At 42.1% G+C, this 23361-nt stretch overlaps 1 protein-coding gene across 1 annotated transcript in view; it reads left to right on the forward strand.

The window, feature by feature from the left end:
* Positions 1 to 23361, forward strand: part of ARID2 (AT-rich interaction domain 2) — a 110416-nt gene that overhangs the window by 39294 nt on the left and 47761 nt on the right. Inside the window, exons 4-6 of the mRNA XM_088458063.1 lie at positions 12189 to 12322; positions 13242 to 13460; positions 16724 to 16791. Coding sequence (XP_088314189.1) covers positions 12189 to 12322; positions 13242 to 13460; positions 16724 to 16791 — 421 coding nt within the window. The remainder of the gene's footprint in view (positions 1 to 12188; positions 12323 to 13241; positions 13461 to 16723; positions 16792 to 23361) is intronic.

A 23361-nucleotide genomic window follows, 5' to 3' on the forward strand; every position in this document is an offset into this window, starting at 1 on the left:
GCTTTACAGTCAAGGGTGCGCAGTTGTCTGCACAGCCGCCGGGTGTCCTTACACTCGGCGATGAGGTTACTGGGCTCCATGGTGTCGGTGTTCGACATGGTGGAATACGCCCAGTTTCACTCCAGACCTCTGCAGCACCTGATCCTGTCCAAGTGGAACGGGCTGCCTCAGTCTCTGAAGTTCCAGACGATTGTGCTCACCCCGGAGGTTCGCCTGTCCCTTGCGTGGTGGTTAAAGACGACCCACCTCAACAAGGGACGTCCGTTCTGGGTTCCAAATTGGGTCCTGTTGACAACGGACGCCAGTCTTCGGGGCTGGGGAGCAGTTTCGGGTCCACACTTGTTCCAGGGCAGGTGGACGCCGACAGAAGCGGAGCTTCCAATAAATATCTTGGAACTCCGTGCGGTCTTCAATGCTCTCCTGCAGGCACAGCGGTTTCTCCAGGGTCACCCGGTGCAGGTCCAGTCGGACAATGCTACCACCGTGGCCTACATAAACAGGCAAGGAGGAACTCTCAGTCGGGCGGCTCTCGTAGAGGTCTCTCGGATCCTGGTTTGGGCGGAGCGCAATCTTCCGGCCATATCAGCGGTCTTCATCCCGGGAGTGCTAAATTGGGAGGCGGACTTTCTAAGTCGCGAGGACGTTCATCCAGGAGAATGGTCCCTGCACCTGGACGTTCCGGTTCGCATACCTGTTCCCTCCGGTCTCCCTTCTTCCACGGGTAATCCGGAAATTCAAACAGGAAGGATGGACGCTCCTGTTGATAGCTCCCGCGTGGCCCAGACGGCACTGGTTCTCAGACCTTCAGGGTCTGTCCGTGGACAGTCCTCTGCGGTTGCCGCTACGACCGGACCTTCTGTCTCAGGGTCCTTGTCTTCACCCGGACCTGACTCGGCTGTCTTTGGCGGCGTGGCTGTTGAGACGGCCATGCTGAGGTCCCGGGGGTTTTCCAGCTCTGTGGTGCGTACCATCTTACGAGCTCGGAAACCGTCTTCCGCGAGGATATACCATCGCGTGTGGCATACGTTCTTCCAGTGGTGTCGACCGAGAGGTTATGCACCGCGGGAGTTTCGTCTGTCTCGGATTCTCGCCTTCCTGCAAGCGGGACTAGATCATGGGCTTCGCCTTGCTTCTTTGAAGGTACAGGTTTCGGCCCTATCTGTCTGGTTTCACCGTAGGATTGCTACAATCCCGGATGTGCGCACCTTTATGCAAGGTGTTCTCCGTATTCAGCCGCCCTTTGTTCCACCTGTGGCGCCTTGGGATTTGGCTGTGGTCCTGAGGGCTCTCCAAGGACCGCCGTTTGAACCACTGGGCTCAGTGGATATTAAATGGCTAACAGCTAAGACTGTTTTCCTTCTGGCCGTTGCTTCAGCCAGACGTGTTTCTGAGTTAGGGGCTCTTTCTTGTAGACCCCCTTTCTTGGTTTTTCATGGGAACAGGGCAGTGCTCCGCACTCGGCCCGAGTTTCTTCCCAAAGTTGTTTCCCAGTTTCATGTTAACGAGGAAATAGTTGTTCCGGCCTTTAACTCACCGGGTCTTTCCGTGGGTGAGGCCTCTTTGGATGTTGTGCGGGCCTTAAGGACTTATGTTGACCGCACTTCTTAGTTTAGGAAGTCGGACGCTTTGTTGTCCTCTATGGCTTCTGTAAAAAGGGTTGGCCTGCTTCAAAGCAAACTTTGGCAGCCTGGATCCGTATGGCTATTTCTGAAGCTTATCTTCATGAAGGCCTACCGGTCCCTCCTTCTCTGAAGGCTCATTCCACTAGGTCTGTGAGTCCTTCGTGGGCAGCTCGACGTGGTGCCTCGGCAGTTCAGATCTGCAAGGCTGCTACGTGGTCTTCTGTCCATACCTTCGTGAGGTATTGCAGGTTTGACACCTTCGCCTCTCAAGATGCTTCCTTCGGGCGGCGGATTCTCCTTTCTGCACAGGAGCATCCCCACCCTTAAAGGATACTGCTTTGGGACATCCCCAAGGTATCCTGTGGATGCCCTATGGACCCTGAAGTAGAAAATATGAGATATGGTAAGAACTTACCCTTGTTATCTCTATTTCTACGAAGTCCATAGGGTTCCACAGGACTCCCGCCCTGTCGCACCTGTGCTGCAGATGGGCTTTGCTCTGGTCACCGGTTTTCCGTCTCCCTCTGGTGAGAATGTGATTCTTGTATGTGTCCAGATCTTTGTTCTCTCTCTTCCTTCTCCTCCTCCGGCCTATGGCTTGGTAACTAACTGAGGTGCCTTGGCCCGGGGGCGGGGTATAGGAGGGGGACCTAGTGCATCCTGGGAGGCTGAAAGCTTAACTCTTTGGTGCCCTGCGACTGACGTCACACCTATACCCCATGGTATCCTGTGGAACCCTATGGACTTCGTAGAAATAGAGATAACAAGGGTAAGTTCTTACCATATCTCATATTTTTTCTGTAAAATTGATAACCAGCCTTGAGGCTCCTTAGGGGTATCTGGCCTGCAAAAAATGTACTGAACCCAGCCGCCTCGATATATACCCAACCCTAGTGCCAATAGCACTAGGGCTCATCCCATAGCTATGGGTATGGGGTAATAGTATGTTAAAAATAGAATAAATTAACTTTGTCCTTGGAGTCTCCAGCATGGCCTGAAACCCAAAATGGCTGCTGGGGAATGCCGGCAGTTGAGAGAACCACAACTGCCAGCATGCCTTGGCACCCAGGCCCCTTGCACATATAGTGTGCCAGAAAAAAACAAACCCCGGTATATTATCATCATCATCATCCTCCATCATCATCACACCCGGAGACCAATTTATTACTTGAATATCCATTGCGAGAGGTCCACTGCGATTCAAAGTGGGATCCTGATACTTGGTAGAAATCAATAAACCATGACACACGTTACAATACTTCTTCCATAGGGAGCTGGTCCCAATTTTTTGGGATGTAGTCAAGAAGCCGGCGGTCGAAATGCCGACCGCCGGCTTCCCGACTGTCAAATCCTGGCAGGAGTCTAATGACAGGCGTCAAAATATCGACGCCTGTCATACCTACGCCGGGAGCCCGGCATACCGAATGAAGGTAAGCTGGGCGCCAGGTGCAGACAGCCGCGGAGGGGAGGGTTGGGTGCTCCTGGGGGGGCACTTAGGGCCTTGCACCCCCAGGGGGGGAGGTTAGGGTTAGGCACCCCCAGGGGGGAGGTTAGGCTTGGGCACCCCCGGGGGGGGGGGGAGTTAGGCTTAGCCAACCCCGGGGGGGGGGGAGTTAGGCTTAGCCAACCTCGGGGGGGGGGGGGGGGGGGGGAGGTTAGGGCTAGACACCCCCCTCCCCCTGATGGTTAGGTTTAGGCTGTGGGAAGGAGGGGTTGGGTTTAGTCACTTACTGGGGGAGGTTAGGCACTAGGGGGGAGAGGGTTAGGGGTAGTTAGAAACTTACCTTAGTCGGGGTTCTGCTTTCCGGCGTCGTATAATATCCGCCGGGCTAACATCCGGCGGTATTTCATACCGATTCTGATTTTTTTGCAGGCTGCATTTCCCTAGGGATTTCATCCCTGTACTAAAAGACTTATGCCTAGTTAGCACTATGGCCTAAGACTAGTTTTGCACAGGTTTGTGCAGTGTTTTCTACAAATACGCAGTGGGACCTAAACTCTATTCTTAGTAAATCTGGGGTTCACATCCATTTAATTGATGAAAATTGGGACAGTGATTTCTTTCTAAAGTGTGGTTTGTTGGTGGGTTTGCTGTGCTTTTGATTTTAGTATATTGGTGGGATCCAATCCTTTATCCTTGGCATGGTGTTAACATGAATGCACACCAATGGTTCCCAATCATTTTCCACCTGGGTACCCCCTTGGCAGCCTATTTGCATTATTTGTACCCTCAACATTTGCAAAGCAATACATTTATAATAAATATAATTGCTGTTTCAGAAAACGTGTATGTACTGCTATGTATAAAAGCAATAAATGTGCTGGGATTGTTTTCACACATGGCTGCTTCATTTATTTGTTTTTTAAATAAATGACTAAAGTCTATTATGGGATTATAACATGCCTTAATGTTGTACCCCACTCTATAAATCAATAATAGTTATATTAGAAAACATAAAACCTAAATACTGCCTTATTGCCTAATAATAAAACAAGCATTTTTAGTTGTAACTTTGTTTTTGGTTTGTATACAACTGCTATAAACAATTAAAATCTACTAAACAGAAATCTATAAATGTACCAATATAGATTTGTAAGGTGTTCAGCTGTGCCAGACAGTAGGGAAGAACAGGACATAAATAAAACAGCACCTGTCAGGTAGACCAAATCAATTCTTACATGAAAATAAAGGTTAGGGAGGGCCCTACCTCTGTGAGAGTCTACATTGTAATTGTAATAGCCACTGAAACAAAAGGAGCAGAGTTTCGAACAGTTATAAGGGCGAGTGTGGGTAATATAGGTAAAAGTAGGATGAGATCTTACAAATGATTTTCAAGGAGCCTTTTCAGATTTGAATTCTGTGGGAAAGATTGATCTGCTGAGGTCGGAAATTACATAAATGGCATGGAGGGGAAATCTTTACAGGCAGGAGTTATGGAGCATACACACGGTCAGATTTGTCAGATCTGTCAGATGAACGATTTTACCAAAGATTTGAACGATTTTTGACTGCATTAAAATGAATGGAATCGTCCAAGTCTGACTGCAAACACATCAGATGTCAGATATCGTTATCTGACCTTCGGGAACAGGCATCGTTCATCATTTAGACATGTCAGATATGTCAGATTTTCCTTCAGATATGAACGATTTTTTAAATCGTTATCGTTCAGATCTGAAGAAAAATCTGACAGTGTGTATGCACCATTAGGTTACGAGATGAGACAAGGCACAGGTTAGAGATGGATCTAGGGACAAGAGGGAGAGTATTTTGATATATGAAGGGGTGATGGTGTTGAGGGCTTTGTAGGCAGGGGTGAGAAGTTTAGATAGAATTCTGTAGGATTGAAGAGCCAGTAGAGAATTGCAAATTGGTGCGACAATTAGAGAGGCGAGAGGAGATTATTGCCAGATATTGAGGGTGATTCAATTGTTTTCACCCACGGCTGTTACTAATGGACGCTTGATGAAGCAATACAATTGTTTCTGCAGATTTCTGCTCACATTTCCACTACTGTACTAGTTAGATTTCTGATTGCACCCTCCTTAGGTGGCAAGCATAAATAGGCAAAAAGTCCTGAATATGGGCACGCTAACGCTTTAGACGGGTTTAGCCGTTTTATGTGCGAAAAGACATGGGTACCCAAAAACAATTGAACATCGCCTCCCCATCTTCCGTCACTTTAGATGGGAAATCTGACCCAATAGAACATTTGTCACCACTGTGTTGGAATGTTTAATTTCACATCATTTAGCATTCTGCAAAACTTAGGGTTTGGCAGTGTGGTTGAAAATCGTGTTTGCAAAATATATTAATTTTTTTTTTTTTTTTTTTAAAGAAAAAAAAAGTTGTCCACTTGAAAGAAGAAAAATATACGTAAATTAACATTTAGTTTTATTTTAGTATATATATCAGATTGTGAACCACTACTCTGCTAGTTAATGGGACTACTATGGTGTATAGTAACTGTATATTGAAAACCTAATTTTAACATGACATATCAGAAATAACAACCCTTTTGGGTTATAGATCTAGGGGTGAATTCAATTAGCTGCAGTATTTTACCGCCAGCTAATTGACTCCCCATGCTAATTCAATTCGCCCCGAAGACTCAGAACTTATCAGGGGGTGTGGCCTAATTGCAGGAAGAAGGCCACGCCCCATAGAAGAAAATAAAACCTGGCTGCGCTGAGGAGGGGCCCCCTGACAGATCCATGGGGCCACGATCAGTGTCATCGCACCCCCCTTCCCCCCTGCCCCTGCAGAAGAGAGGAGACTGCTGCTGCTCCTTCGTCCCACTGTCTGCTGGGCTGCTGACAGGAAGTGCCGTTTTTTCGCGCCTGCGATCCTGAAAACACGTGGATGAGGGAACTTATCCCGAATCCTGTGTGTTTTCGCCCGAAAAAGGGAATTTTTTTGTGCGGTAAATATAGAGAGTAATTGAATTGCCTGAAAAAAAATTGCAGTAAATTCCAGTTTTTACCGCACAAAAAATTATTTTGGGCAATTGAAGTCCCCGCCTAATGTGATACATAAAAATTAAGTGTGGCTTCTAAATGTCAAAATGTATAAATTTTTAGAGTCTTTTATAATCAAAATTCACAGCTGTTCTTGTATAGCTACATTACTGAAAAAAGGTTTCCTTTCTGTACCTTTATGTACTTATACTGCTTAGTTAGTCTGATCAGATCCATGGGGGTTGGGTATATTTTTTAGACATTCGTGATGCCTGCATGGTCATAAGTCAACATTAAACATGTCGACCGTTTATAATATGTTTTCATGATTAGAATGTTGACAAAATGTTCCTGGTAGTCCAGTGGTGACTTGCCTTGTTCGGTGGGTCTGGCTGCTCCAGCGCTTATGTGATGACTTTTGGCTGTGATGGAACGATTCCGGCTGTTAGTTAAGGTGCGTATCCACTAGAAGACATAGAAACGAGTGCACAATTACGACGTTGTAATCGTGCAGTCATTTCACAGTCTGATGTGCGTTCAGTGTAGGCTTATCAGTCTCCCCTGAACATGGGCAACCTGACGTCAGGTTGACCAACATGTTTGGGCGATGATGGATTTAAAAAACGACCAGCAGGCACGCGCATTGCTGGTCATTTTCGATAATTACATGGCCGATTTATGAACGATCAACAAGCAATAAAACGATAATGACGTTGTTATCGTTCAATCGGCCTATTTAATCGCTAAGTGGATACGCACCTTAAGGCCCCTAACCCTTCCCTCACACAGTCTAACTGCAGCCTAACCCTCCCCCTAGTACCTAACCCTAGGGTCCCACAGCCTAACCCCAACCCTCCACTACCTGCAGAGTGTCAACATTTTGCGCTTTGACATTGTTGATATTTTGAGTGTTGCCATTGTGACTGCACAGAAACCATTTTGTTTTATACTATAGTCGCAAGAGTTATTGCTGGTCAGTGCCTGGTGTATAATTGTTAAAGGGACACGTTAATGAAAAAAAGTGCTCTTTATGCTTTCCTGATTGTTTAAGTCTGCTTAAAAATATGAATGTTATATGTTGTGTATATTTTTTCATGTTGCGGTTTGTTCCTGTAAAAGGGTGTTAAGTTATATATAATTTACAAAACAAGTTTTGTAGTTATGAGTTACTACTGTATAATCTTATGAGAAATTTTAAATATGATACACAAATGGCACTGTACAGATACCTTTAGCCATAAGTCTCTGGAGTAAATGAGATGTCCAAGTTGGGGCTGAGTGATAGATACTAATAAATATATAATGAGGAGAGAGAGAATAAAGGACCCCATACATCAGCAATTGATTGCAGCAAATGTGCAATTTGCAATCGACTGTGTATAAAAATCTTTCCCTTTTTCAATCGATTGTGGCAATTCTGCAATTGATTGTTTATAAAAATCTTTATCTTTTTCAATCGATTGCAAATTGCACAATTGCTGCAATCAATTGCTGGTGTATGGGGACCTTAAGTTGCCTTGTCCTATAGGACAGAGACTCCCAATCCAAGTTTGAGCCCAGGTGGTTAAATCAAATTGACTGAGGTACTAATGAAGTCATTGTAGTCCAGCATTAATATCTTTAAAACCTGGAATGTTATGGTTCCTTGAAGACTAAGGGCCTTATTCAGACCCGTACTGCGACGGCTGCTCTGTCGCAACGGGTCTCGCAACAAGACTGGGCGGCTGTCGATGTTGATTGACCGCTCGCCCCATTTTGTGGGGGGGGGGTGGCTGCACAAACGCAGGCGTTCCCATAGGAATGCCTGGTGTTTGTGGGCGGCCCTACTGACATCACTCGGGTTGTCAGTAGTGGACTTCCTGCTCTATTAGAGCAGGAAGTCCACTCGGGCTTGCGAGACCTGAGACCCTCCCACAGGGTCTCCTCGCAAGCCCGATGGTCGCGATAATCGAGACCATCGCCAGGCCTGTCGTAAAAGTTGTGGGTGGTCACCCACACCTTAGCGAACGGCCTGGAGATAGAAAAAAAAATTAAAAATCCCCGCCCTGATTCAGAGTGAGCGCCTCTGACTCAGGCCCTAAGTTTGGGAGCCTCTGCTACAGGAGATATGAGAAGAGAGATGTCGTAGTTGTGGAGATGAAGGAGAGGGTGGTGGGGTGCTTTTCTGGCCTGGAGTGTCCCTGTGGATTGACAGTCACAGTAGGGTTTGCATTTTGTTAAATGTACAATATTAGTGGTTTGTTATGGGGGAGCAGTATTGAAAAATGCCTCCTGCATCGGATGTTGATATGTTGGGCTTCTTACTGGAAAGATGCTGAGCCAATTCACTGTGCTGGATGCTACACAATATTTTATTCTGTGTCTAGGCTTGGTTCCAATTTTGTTTGATTTCTACTACATGTTTGTGTGCCGCACTTGTTATATATTTCAAATAATCCTCAATCTATAAAATCAAGAATGTTATAAGCAGTAAAACATTAGCTGTCATGTTTTATTGGCTTCTCGTCTGTGCCTAGCTGTGATACACTTACTGAACTCCTCTCTAAATATTGAAAATGCTTTTCTACTTAGTATTCATTACTTACTTGAGGTAATTTGCTTGCCTGTCCATAGGAGGTACATGTCAAAGGTAAATGTTTTGCATGTTAAATACATGCTTGAGTTTTCCATGCACTAGTCATGATGTCAATGACCGGTTTCATGTCCTACATTTTGGATGCAAGCGTCTCACTGTTATGATGAAGCCTTTGGTTTTGAAAAAAGTAAATACTTCTATCTTGGATGTTAATTTCAATCTGGGAATGCCAAATGACATGACTGAAAGGAATGTTGCTTCTGTATAAACCATACCCATTTAAAGTTGTAAAGTGATATCAAAGTTACTTTCGGCAGTGTTTAGTCAATTTTCTTGACTCTTTTATGTATAGAGAGAGATTACTGGTGTTGTATAATGTATTGCCCTAGACAAATCTCGTGGAAATTGTGTTCGTATTCTTTTTTGTGTAAATCATCTTGCTGCATATTTCATTTGCAAATTGTTATGCTTTTGTTTGTATTGTACATTTTAGAAATGTTATAAAAGTTAAAAACTATTAACCTCTTTTAAGACGGTCCACACAAGTACAAATTTCTTTTGCAATAAGTCCTTTTCTGATACGGTCTAACACAGGGCTTGACAAATATTTCTAAAACCTAGGAGCCAGGATGAAAGTGTAGGAGCCAGACCCCCCTTCCCCCGGGGCAGCATTACTGAGCACCTACGCCCCTGACAACCAACTCCCATGGCCACACCACTAACTGGGTACCCCAGGTAAACCACCCTCCCACAGCCACATTACTGAGTAGCTAACCCCACTCTCCAGGCAACCAACCCCCAGAAAGACCACCCCTCCGCAGCCAAAAAACCCTGGGCAAGCAAAGCCACCGCCGGCAGTGGGCAAACCAGAGAGTGGTGGGCCCAGATGCAAGAAAATATGCTTTGGGCACCCCTCTGTAGTGCCCCCAGTAGTGGTCCCCCCTGTAGTGGTCCCACCTCTGCAGTGGCCCCAGTAGTAGTCCTACTTCTGCAGTGCCCCCAGTAGTAGTCCTACTTCTGCAGTGCCCCCAGTAGTGGTTCCTACTTCTGCAGTGCCCCCAGTAGTGGTTCCTACTTCTGCAGGGCCCCCAGTAGTGGTTCCCCCTCTGCAGGGCCCCCAGTAGTGGTTCCCCCTCTGCAGGGCCCCCAGTAGTGGTTCCCCCTCTGCAGGGCCCCCAGTAGTGGTTCCCCCTCTGCAGGGCCCCCAGTAGTGGTTCCCCCTCTGCAGGGCCCCCAGTAGTGGTTCCCCCTCTGCAGGGCCCCCAGTAGTGGTTCCCCCTCTGCAGGGCCCCCAGTAGTGGTTCCCCCTCTGCAGGGCCCCCAGTAGTGGTTCCCCCTCTGCAGGGCCCCCAGTAGTGGTTCCCCCTCTGCAGGGCCCCCAGTAGTGGTTCCCCCTCTGCAGGGCCCCCAGTAGTGGTTCCCCCTCTGCAGGGCCCCCAGTAGTGGTTCCCCCTCTGCAGGGCCCCCAGTAGTGGTTCCCCCTCTGCAGGGCCCCCAGTAGTGGTTCCCCCTCTGCAGGGCCCCCAGTAGTGGTTCCCCCTCTGCAGGGCCCCCAGTAGTGGTTCCCCCTCTGCAGGGCCCCCAGTAGTGGTTCCCCCTCTGCAGGGCCCCCAGTAGTGGTTCCCCCTCTGCAGGGCCCCCAGTAGTGGTTCCCCCTCTGCAGGGCCCCCAGTAGTGGCCTCCCCATACAGTGTCCCCAGTAGCGGTTACCCCCACCTATGCAGTGCCCCCACAGTGTCCCTAGTATTGGCCATCCCCCCTTCCCCTATGCAGTGTCCCTAGTAATGGCCATCCACCCCCCTATGCAGTGTCCCCAGTAATGGTCATCCCACCCTATGTGGTGCCCCTTAAAAAAAAACGTCACTTACCTGATCCACGCTCCTCCTGGCCCTGTCTGCAATATGGGAGAGACGTCATGACGTCTCTCCCATCACCTGCTGCAGGGTGAGCCGGAAGGTGGAGCGTGAGCTGCAAGCCAGCTCACTCCGTGAACAACGCAGCAGCCAATGAGAGTCTGTCTGACTCTCATCGGCTGCTATAACAAATATACAGACGCCGCTGGCGGCTGTGTTTGTTACTCTGTAGTGTGAACTGCGCTCGCGGTCTGCACTACAGGGTCCGGGCTTGCTGAAACTGTGGTCGCCAGGCAGCCAAATCTGGTCGCCATGGCGACCTGGCGCCTGGGTTTTGTTGAGCCCTGGTCTAACAAACATTGCCTCTTCTATACATAACGTGTATATCCCTGATATAACCAGCTTCTTCTGACAGAAGATGGCATCATTAAAGATGGAAAATGTTGCATCACCTTGGCATACCAATCTATACACTTGCATATGAAAGTGGTTGCATATAGCAGCAAAATGATCCTATGCTGAAGAAGGCATACATTTTGCAATTGTTACTTTAAATAAGAAATTGTTGCACAGCTCCTTGCTTCAAGAAACCCTGTACTGTAAACTGCAGTGTAACTAGCTTTTCTGTAGTAAAGTATGCTGAAAAAGCCTTACAAAACCACCTCTGTTCGAGTAATGTTATATTCTGAAACATATTGGCTATAATTGTCACATGCAATATAGATATATTGGAGCCCAAAAGTGGTGTGATAGTTTGATTTGCTTTCTCACAGCACTTAGGTCATTGGTTTGATTCTAACCAGGATTTTGTTTGTAGTTTGTATGTTCCGCAAATTGCTGATTGTCAATTCCTCCCATGCATTACCAGACTTTTATTCCAACCAGCCAACTAGTTGGATGGTTGGAGGAAAGTTGGTCTGGTGTATGGCCAGCATAAAGGCCCCCCCATACATTAGCAATTAGAAAATCACAATTGAACAGTTTGAAAATTTGTTGCCAGATTTTAGGATTTCCCAATCTAGCAATCTGCGACAATACATTACAGATATTTTTCAGTGATTTGCAGATCATTTTCAGCAAAAACAGATCTGCCAATCTTGAAAGGCCCATCATTTTAGTAGTAACGGTCTGCAAATCTGCTGATCATTTCCATACACTAGCAAACTACAGCCCCAATTGATCTGTGAAATCCAACATGTTGGGCAACCTAATTTACCAATTCCAATCACTTGGAATTCACTCATCTTCAAATTGCAGAATTTTCACAATCGTTTGCTGATATATGAGGGGCCTTTAGAGTGGGATCAGATTCAACAATCCTAAGGGAGTTGTCTCTTTTCTGAGCAAGCTGTGATCTAGAACATTCTGTGTGTGTACAGACTTTTCAATTAGAGCTTGGTCATTTTAAAATTGTATCAAACCGTAGCTTCTGTGGGTATGTAAAGGATTTTTACTTTGTAATATCATGTTTTCTTTGTAACTTGCTGATAGAATTTAGAAATTGGCTTCTTTGCTGCTCTTAAAATTAATATTTATTTTAAAAGGAAATTTGAACAAAGCAGATCTTTTATGGGATACAATTATAGAATGTATCCATGGGAGATGGCTAAGGGATTAATGTGTGAAGGTTATAAGATTGTTGCAGTTTTCATGTTTTATTAAATCATTTTTTATTTATAGCTATTTGGAAAAGTATGAAAAAGTACATCACTTTGGAGAAGATGATGATGAAGTCCAGCCTGGTAATCTTAAACCACAGCTCCCAATTGGTGCAATACCATGCACCTACAATTACCAGCAGCACGTTGTGCCAGGTAAGGTGACATGTCTAGGGTGTCTGTTTAATAAGAACAGTAATGCAATCTTTTATGCTCTGACACATGAAACATTCATTTATTAAAGAAGTATCAACCTCTGTCAGGTCTCTGCCTTCCCACTATATAAATTTGGACTCCTTTGACGTTAGTAACAGTTGAGCTGTTTAACATAGTTTTCTAACTACAGTATATAAAAAAAGTTAATTGTAAAAATATCATTAATATTATAGAACATATATTACGACATATGGAAGAGTATTGGAGCTATTGGATGATCCCACTAGGGCTAATGTTTTAGAGCAGATGCTTTCATCTTATTGCTTTGTAGCTGTCTGCATTTATAATTGTATTCATGGCCATTTTATCAAATGGACATAGAGGGCATATGCCCTAGGATACCTTTCATATATGCAGTCTGGAAAGAGGAGAGAGCCTTCTCAAGTAAATTGTAAAGTTAAAGAAATATAATAGAATAAAATAAAAATTATGCTTAATATTTTAAAATGTTTCAACACTCTGAAAAGTCCAAGGCTTCACGTATACCTCCTACCTCTGAAACTATCAATTTTTCTAAAAGATTTCTGATTTTGCTTCTCAAATTCTAAAGATAAAATAACCTTCATATTAATGTACACACACACAAGATTTTCTGAGCAAAATGTAATAGATTCTAATTTTGGGAAACAGTTGCAAGTTGCCTCGGATGCCCAGTAATGAGATCTTAAGTAGGTGTCACCAATGTCTTTAAGTCCCATTTGTATTGATGCTCCCTAGAATGTATCTCTGGTGTTCTGTGTGTTTGTTAAATTAGAAGCAGAAGAAATAAATAACTTGATTATGTTTTCTCTGAAAATAATGTCTAGTTAACATGCCTAATGTGTTTTTTATACAATTTTTTTTTTTTTGATCAACATAGATTATTTGCGACAAAGTTATGGGCTTACCATGGACTTTAATACACCAAATGATTACAACAAACTGGTGCTTTCACTTTTATCTGGACTCCCTAACGAGGTGGACTTTGCAATTAATGTTTGCACACTTCTGTCTAATGAAAGCAAGCATGTGATGCAGCTTGAAAAGGACCCAAAAATTATCACCTTGTTACTTGCAAATGCTGGCGTGTTTGATGATAGTGAGTATACGTTTTAATTTTTTTATTTGCATCATAATATTTGCGTATTTTTCCCTATAGGGTGATTCCTCAGAAAATGATAATCATGTTATAAATAAGTCTGTCCCAAACCAAAAGATTATTGCACTGCGCATGTTATCATTGCTTCGTTCTCACTTGCTCACTTCCCTTGGCAGTATGGTGGTGGTGGCCATAATGCCATCTGTCTGAAAAAATCAAGATGTGATGTGTGCAGCGCTCTCTTCGCTCCTGCCGGCTAACAATGTATTTTTCCAGACAGACAGGATTGTTGAGAACCAGCAATGCAGTCGGTAAGAGCAAGCAGTCCAGATAGGGGTTTGCAAAAGATATCCTGTGACCCGTAAAGTCACAGGAACTCTGGATTATAGGTAAATAATCCGTAGAACACGTGATGTAAGTATGACATAATAAAAATAAGTATGATGCTGTAGAAATACACAATTTATTAAATGTGTATTTCTTTATCGTCCTGCTTCACGTGTGCAATTGTTTAAATTGTTACTGACGGCAAGCGCTGTCCTTGCTGTATACATTTTCAAAAAGTTCAGTTATTCAGACCAAACACCTGAATTGGGAAAGAATGGGACCTAAGTGACTGTCCTTGGAATGGTTGTTAGTGCAATTAATTCTCAGGTAACGCTGATCTCCCTGGAATTTTTATAAATGTGGTGCAAAACAAAAACATCCAGAGAGTTGCAGTACTGTGGGAGATAACTCCTTGTTAATGAGAGAGGTGGCCAGACTGGTTCAAGCTGACAGTAACAGTAAAATGACAATAATGGTATGCAGAGGAACATATCTGTACACATATCACATTGAATCTTGAAGTGAAGGGGCTACAGCAAGAGAATAACAAAGTCCAGGTTTTACTTCTGTCCGCTAAGTACAAGGCATTGAGACTAATGTGGACACAGGCTAACCAAACCTGGTCAGTTGAAGATTGGAAATATGTCTCCTTGCCTATCGAATATCTATTTCTTCTGCAATATGTTGTTAGTAGGATCAGAATTAGGTGTAAACCACATGAATCAAAATATCCATCCTGCCTTGTTTCAATGGTTCGCTCTAGTGGTGATGTGCAATGCAATGGTGTAGTGGATAGTTTTCTGTCACTAGATCTCAGTCGAATAGATACCATATCCCAAAGATTCTATCATGTTAATGTGGACCATAATCTCGAAGGAATGTTACCAGCATTTTTCAGATCTTTTAGGTATTCATGTATAAAATGATGCTTGGTGTGTTGTAATTTGGTAAGTAGATCATGAGAGAAAATAAAAATAAATATGCTATTTTCCTAACCAAGAAAATGCCCATTCTCTTTTGCATTTCCGTTTTTAGGGGCGATTTTATTCTTAACGCTGGCGACTGTCAGTACTGGGTGCCTGAAGGAGAAATTCAGTTGTTGCTCCGGTCTCAAACAGCCACCGCTGCCGGCATTTCTGCTCTCTCCTTCTGAGGATGCCAGCAGAAATATGCAAAAGTCAGTGGTTTGGGCGCCCTAAACAAGACCGGTTAAGCCATTTTATGCAGCTGAACCTGTTCTAATTGAGCGCAGCAAGTACAATAATTATAATTATTGACCACCCAAAAACAATTGATTTGCAACATTGGGTACCCATTAATTTGTGTGCCTTACAAAACTTTGACTTGCAAAAAATTTACTTAAATTTACTTTTCTTTTCATGAGCCATCTAATATCAATACACATTGTTACTTATATGATAAAATAGCTCACTGTGTCAAAGTTTCTTTAGTGTGTGTGTGTGTGTGTGTCTGTGCATATCATTTATAAAATGGTTCCTACCCCCTTTTCTAACACATACGGTTGGGAACAGCATGTATGCACAAATTATTAGAGGTAGGAAAATAAACTGTGCCATCATATCTACAGTCCTTTGGCTAAGCGGCTGAATAATAAATTCAGGGTAACCATCCAAAATATTAGACCTCTAGGCAAAATGTATGTAAAAAAAAAAAGGATCTATTGTGATTTTTGCACATTAAACTTAATACATTTGCATCCTTATTTGTAAAGTTGCAAAAATTCCAGTTACTGTAAAATCCAATTAAAGCCATAGTCATCAGATCTACCGGGATGTAGTTATGACAGCGCCGGTCTCAATCTTAACACTGTAATCCCGGCAAGGGATTTGACATAGGCGTCGAAATACCTACACCTATGTTAATCCCGACGCCGAAATACCGAGAGGACGCAGGACCGATCGTCCTCTGCCGGGGATGAGTATACTCAGCCGGGAATGGGGGGGGGGGGGATTAGGTTTAGGGACCCCCGGGGGGACTTAGGTTTAGGCACCCCCCCTACCATAGAAGGTTAGGGTTAGGTTACGGAAAGGGTTTAGGCACTAGGGGGGAGGTTAGGGTTAGGGAAACTATGCCTTTTTGCAGATGACACAAAGGTATGCAACAGGGTAGACACACCAGGAGGGGTAAAACAAATGATTCATCAGAGGTGGTAGAGGCTAAGACAGTAGAGCAATTTAAACATGCATGGGATAGACATAAGGATATCCTTCAGAAAAAGTAAGGATCAATCAGGGCTGAGGTAACAATATGTTTAAAAATGGGGCAGACTAGATGGGCCAAGTGGTTCTTATCTGCCGTCAGATAAGGGGGGGGGGGGAGGGGTAGGGATAGTATACTTACCTGCGCTGTCGGGATTTTCACCCATCGGGCTGCCGGCATCGAGATTTGAACCGCCGGCCTGACGTCCCATGGTCATTCATACTGATTCCAATATACCTTACTAAATAAACAAAGATAAATATCAGGCAACAAAAGGCACTGTGGCTGCAGAGTGACATTTTCAGTGGCGTACAGTATATAAAGATTGTGTGGTAGAGTATTGTGCTATTCTGTCATTTGATAGTTTGTGCCATGTTTCTTTAATGTAAAGTGGCTTTCTTTGTTCAGATGCTTTTATTTTATTAAATTTTATGTACTATGTTGCAGATATTATGAAGTTCATTTTTATACGTATATCTTTGTACCATCTGGTAGAGGTCTGCACAACACAGATTCTATCTAGAGCTACTTGTATTCAAATCTTGTATCTCAGGACAAACAAATGCCTGTGAGATACATCATGGCTAAAAAAGCAAGGAAAGAATCAAGAAAATAAACACCTGAATGTTGAAAATCATTTTAATAATAATACTTTGTTTTTATTAACCTGTTATCACTTTTACTTATTGTGTATCATTTTGCTTTTCATTTAACAGCTCTGGGAACATTTTCTGCAGTATTTGGTGATGAATGGAAGGAAAAAACAGATAGGGATTTTGTACAGGTAATATATCCACATGACAATGTGCTCCTCATCCAAAACAATTCTGCAGCTCCTGTACAGTTAATAAATGTGCGTATATTGGTATTTACTCTTGTAAGCAGCTAGAATTGTGCCAATTGTATGTGGTTACAATTAGAGATGAGCAGTTTGGTTTTGGCCAAGGTCAGATCTTAGAACGAGGCAAAACCTTGTCTTTCGCAGACAAGTGTCCATCATTGTCCGTGAATGATGATATTTTGCCTAGTTAGGAGATCCGAACCTCTCATCTCTACATGATGATAAAAAAAACAACTGAAATTAAATTAAGAACTTTTAATGAAGAAAAGTAGATTTACTCAAATCTATAAGAAAATGTAAAACACACATGCTGTTGATCTAGAGTTTAAAAGTGTTCGTCTTTTTTGCTACGATGGGCTTGTGGTGTTTTGTGACCTCCTCATGAAATTCAAATTTGCCTAAATGGAATGTTCACTAAAGATGGGCATCAACAAAATCACGTTCTGTCAAGTTATAGGAGGAGGGGGAAGGACTTGGACCATTTAAGTACAAGGGGGACCTAATCTACCTAAAGAAGTTTTTTTTAGTAATGAAACAGCCTACTTATTTTCATTGGCTTGATGCACTATTTAGCTGTATCTGCATTCGCATATAAAGGCCAACAAAGTTGCTTTGTAATTGTGCAAGAATATACTTAGTAATAGTGTAAATTTACATATCTAGGAACAACATACAGCAATAAAATGATTAGGACGAGGACACCTCAGGGAGAGTGTAGGGCAATGGAGGGGAGGCAGTTGATGAGCCTGTACACAAGGAAAGCATGAGCATACTGAATGAGCTTGGAGACAAAAGACAAGGTGGCATGGATAGTGCAAGAGAATAAAAATAGGAAAGAAGGCCTTGCCAGTGAGAACTTACATTTTAAGGGGAATGGTAAACAGTTGGGGGGTGATTTGGGATGAAGGGTGTCGAGCAGAAAGGCAAGTGGACATTTGAGAAGTGCTGGTATGGTAGGCTTTAATGAAAAGGTGTGTTTTGACGGCACGTTTGAAGCTGGTGAGACTGCTAGAAAGTCTGAATTGGCCAGGCAGTAAGGTCCAGAGCAAGGGAAGGAGCGGGATAAGTCTTGGAGGTGAGTGTGAGATGAGGTATCCAGTGTGGCAATCAGTGGAACAGCAGAGGGAGTGTGGACAGGAATTATGTTGAAGGTGTAGGAGAGGGAGGAGTGATTAAGGGCTTTATATGTGAAGGTGACGAGTTTGAACTGGGTTCCAAGGGGAATAGGGAGCCAGTGAAGCAGGTTGCAAAGGGGTGAGGTTCATACTGAGCTCAAAGAGGAAAATAGGACAAGTAGCATTCAGGATAGATTACAGTGGAAATTCAAGAACTGGGCATGGTAGGTTTCTGCTTATGTCTAGCCAACATACTTGTGTCATGGGTAAAATTTCTGCAATTTTGCAATCTTGCCGATGCGATTACGTAGTAGGTGGCGTGGCCATTTAGGCCGCACATATATGGAGGATGGTATACCATCATCTTCATAAAACAGATTGTAAGGCTAGAGGTTTAATTTGATAAACTCTGCATTAGAGTTTATCTGAACACACAAACAAGATAGGCAGATATTCTATTTGCAAATAAAATAATTTGCTTCTATGCAGTATTAAGAGGAGAAAATGTGAATAGGTGGAGGTTTCCTTTCTATTTTGATTATTTGAAACATATAGTGCACGGTAACATTATACAATGATTTGGTTGTAATGCTATTATTTATACCGTCCCCTTCAGTAATCTTTTTCCAGTGTTCCTGGATGTGTATAACTATTCTGTACTCCAATCATGCATCCCCTACTAACAAAAGAGTTGAGGGATGTAATCAATCCTGTTTAAGTCGCTCATAACAGATGAAGTGCTCAATATATATATATGTAATTTAATTTAGTAATTCCACTGGCCCTCATTTATTAGAAGTAACTGCACTGTATTATGATGTACATTATTTATGAGCCAACCCTGGCTGAATACTCACATTGCCTTTTAGTGGATCACATGGCCTTCACGCTTGTCAGGTATCACTAATTACAGCATAGATATATATCTTTATGTACACTTTTATATGTCATCAATAATGTATTATACCAAATGAACACTTCATTTATTTCACACATTTTGTATATAATATTATTATAATAATGTATATGTGTGTGTGTATATGTATATATATTTGTGTGTGTGTGTGTATATATATATATATATATATATGTGTATAATATACAGTCAGGTCCATGAATATTGGGACATTGACAGAAATTTCAGATTTTGGCCTCTATTCACCACCACAATGGCTTTGAAATGAAACAAACAAGATGTGATTTAACTGCAGACTTTCAGATTTAATTTGAGGGTAATTACATCCAAATCAGGTGAACGGTGTAGGAATTATAACGGTTTCTATATGTGCCTCCCACTTTTTAAGGGGCCAAAAGTAATGGGACAGACTAAACAATCTTATATCTAACTTTCACTTTTTAATACTTTGTTGCAAATCCTTTGCAGGCAATTACAGCCTGAAGTCTGGAAAGCATAGACATCACCAGACGCTGGGTTTCATCCCTGGTGATGCTCTGCCAGGCCTCTACTGCAAATGTCTTCAGTTCCTGCTTGTTCTTGGGGCATTTTCCCTTCAGTTTTGTCTTCATCAAGTGAAATGCATGCTCAATCGGATTCAGGTCAGGGGATTGACTTGGCCATTGCATAACATTCCACTTTTTAGCCTTAAAAAACTCTTTGGTTGCTTTTGCAGTATGCTTCGGGTCATTGTCCATCTGCACTGTGAAGCGCCGTCCAATGAGTTCTGAAGCATTTGACTGAATATGAGCATATAATAATGCCCGAAACACTTCAGAATTAATTCTGCTGCTTTTGTCAGCAGTCACATCATCAATAAATACAAGGGAACCAGTTCCAATGGCAGCCATACATGCCCACGCCATGACACTACCACCACCATGCTTCACTGATGAGGTGGTATGTTTTGGATCATGAGCAGTTACTTTCCTTCTCTTCTCTTCCCATCACTCTGGTACAAATTGATCTTTGTCTCATCTGTCCATAGGATGTTGTTCCAGAACTGTAATGGCTTTTTTAGATGTTGTTTGGCAAACTAATCTGGTTTTCCTGTTTTTGTGGCTCACCAATGGTTTGCATCTTGTGGTGAACCCTCTATATTCACTCTTGTGAAGTCTTCTCTTGATTGTTGACCTTGACACATATACATCTACCTCCTGGAGAGTGTTCTTGATTTGGCCAACTGTTGTTAAGGGGTTTTTCTTCACCAGGGAAATAATTTTTTTGTCATCCACCACAGTTGTTTTCCGTGGTCTTCCGGGTCTTTTGGTGTTGCTGAGCTCTCCGGTGCGTTCTTTCTTTTTAAGAATGTTCCAAACAGTTGATTTGGCCACACCTAATGTTTTTGCTATCTCTCTGATGGGTTTGTTTTGATTTTTCAGCCTAATGATGGCTTGCTTCACTGATAGTGACAGCTCTTTGGATCTCATATTGAGAGTCGACAGCAACTGATTCCAAATGCAAATGTCACACCTAGAATCAACTCCAGACCTTTTACCTGCTTAATTGATAATGAAATAATGAGGGAATAGCCCACACCTGTCCATGAAAAAGCTTTTGAGTTGATAGTCCCATTACTTTTGGCCCCTTAAAAAGTGGGAGGCACATATTGAAACTGTTGTAATTTCTACACCGTTAACCCGATTTGGATGTAATTACCCTCAAATTAAATTTGAAAGTCTGCAGTTAAAGCACATCTTGTTTGTTTCATTTCAAAGCCATTGTGGTGGTGAATAGAGGCCAAATTATGGACCTGACTGTATATATTATGTGTGTATGTGTGTGTATGTGTATATATATATATATATATATATATATGTATGTATATGTATACATACACACACACTGTATATACACACTCGCATACATACACGCTGCCTGTCCGGAGATTGGCCATTATGGACCCACACCGTCACCACTATGTTTGACCTACGGCGGGTCACTGATCTTTGGAAAACGGATGTAGCTAGCATCTAATAAGATGCTTTATTTAACTTTGTTTGTAAAGTTGATTTTGTAAAGTCTGTGTGGACAAAGATTGTACTTGAATCGAAACGTTGATATTGCTTTGGTTGGATTATAATAATTGTACTAATCAATGGATGTTTCTCTTTGTTAAACAATTTTGTATGAATCTAAACACTGTGTGTGTATGTGTACAGGGACCAGAGCCAGCACACTATTTGAAAATTTGCCACATATTTAATGATCAAAAATCAGGGTAAAACATGCCATGCTACATATCACCAGAAACTGAAAAACCATGCTCAGGAACCCAGCAAGTCCCGTGGACACCCGGATTATTTATGATTTAAGTGATGTGTGTGATTCTCTCTGCGCTATATATTTCTTTCGATTCAGCTTTAAAATAAGGGCACGACTGAGCCCTTATAATATATATATTATGTGTCTATATATATATATATATATATATATATATATATATATATAAAAATAAAATAATAATCAAAGCGCGAGTCTTAATTGTCTCTCATACACAGTTCCAATATAAATTTCTGCGGATCTGTATGCACTGCCTTATTAGACCGTCAGCCTTCCCTTTTTCAGAGTTCCCCGTATCCAAAGTACAGGTGTAATAGATGCTGTAGAATAAACAAAGGGAGTGCCTAATAGTGCATTATCTCAAAAAACATTTATTGATATCCAGTACATAAACAAAAGTCTTGAATCACGTACCGGACAGAGCGGTCAGACCACCGCAAGTGAAAACAGCTTGTACAAATAAAACGAGTCTCCGGGAGCCAGTGGATGGTGTCCTCGGTAGTCTCATACCATGTAGACTGTAACGCTAGGCCACGCCCCTACGCGTTTCGTCACTAGGACTTCGTCAGAGGGCTGGCCTAGCGTGTCCAGAAATCCCCTTATAAGTGAAGTGTAGCCAATTACTTCCTTAGATTGTTAATTGGCTGTGAACTTTAAAAAACTGCAGACCTAGATATTCTGCTCAATTTTACCCTTTGTAAAGGATACTCACATCCTACTTCAATGGGAGCATCCTGGGACATAATCAAAACATATCCCCTTCTACACGGATTCAATTGCATTTCCAACATGAATAACAATACATATAAAAATACATATAAAAAATACACTTATCGATTGCAACATTACTATATTAAAAATCGATTAAAATACATTGAATATTTATGTGGCTAGTAATAATAATATATAAATAAAAACATGGGTAGAGAAGAGAACATTGCAGGAATTTATTTTTCAAAGAAAACCCAACAGAAATTGCAACATTTTAACCCAACATTTTAACCCTTTACATGGTCTAAAAAAGAAAATGTGTAATTTCAAAACCTTCATTCAAACCCACAGGGTGCAAAGTATTCAATGTAATAATCCAATATGTTTCACGTTTCGATAATAGATTCAATCTGTCACCACCTCGTAAATTTAATTTCACATATTCAATACCTAGAAATTTAAAATTATTAATATTACTCGCTTGACATGTTTTAAAATGACGGGGAACACTATGATTAGCAACAGCATTTTTTATGTTTCTGGTCTAGGATTCTAATTTTGAGGGGGCGTTTAGTTTTTCCTATATATCATTTACCCACACATTAACATGTATATGACATATGTGGTGTTACAGTTAATCATGCCCTTTATTTTATATTCCTTCATACTCTCGTTCCCTACAAAAGACTTGCAACCTTTCAAGCCATACTGACACATTTTGCAGGAATTACAGGTATAAAATCCTTCCGTTTTACTTAAAAACGATGTGGTTTATAACTGTTCACCAACTACAGGTAATAAACTCGGGCACAATCGATTTTTTAGAGTTTTTGCCCTCCTAAACACCAGTTCTGCTCTATCAGGAACATAAGCTGATAAAATCGGATCCATCTTAATGAGATGCCAGTGTCGATTCAAGATTTTTCTAATGTCCTCACTTTGGTTGGAAAATTGTGTAACAAAAGGACATTTAAACTTAGAATCATTTCGTTCTACCTCTTCTTTTGACTTATACTGCAACAATGTAGTTCTATCTAATTTTTTTGCCCTGTGTACTACTGCATCTATTAGATCTACCGGATATCATTTTTCCATGAACCTTTTGATATATATTTTCATCTGATCCTCAAAAATCTCTATTATTGAACAATTCCGTCTAAGCCTTACTAATAGAGAGAATGGTAGGTTCCTCTTCCATCGATTAAGATGACATCTATTAAAATCCAAATAATTGTTACTATCAACATTTTTAAAATGCGTTGAGGTATTAATCATTTTACTGCTTCCTTCACAATCCGTTACACACAAGGCCAGATCTAGAAATGATATTTTTTCTTTCTAGAAATGATATTTTTTCTGTTTGATATTCAGAATAATTAGTAAGGCTTAGACGGAATTGTTCAACAATAGAGATTTTTGAGGATCAGATGAAAATATATATCAAAAGGT

The sequence above is a fragment of the Taudactylus pleione genome, unplaced genomic scaffold (assembly GCF_031769625.1).
Source record: "Taudactylus pleione unplaced genomic scaffold, aTauple2 ptg000041l, whole genome shotgun sequence".
In the NCBI taxonomy this organism is placed as follows: domain Eukaryota; kingdom Metazoa; phylum Chordata; class Amphibia; order Anura; family Myobatrachidae; genus Taudactylus; species Taudactylus pleione.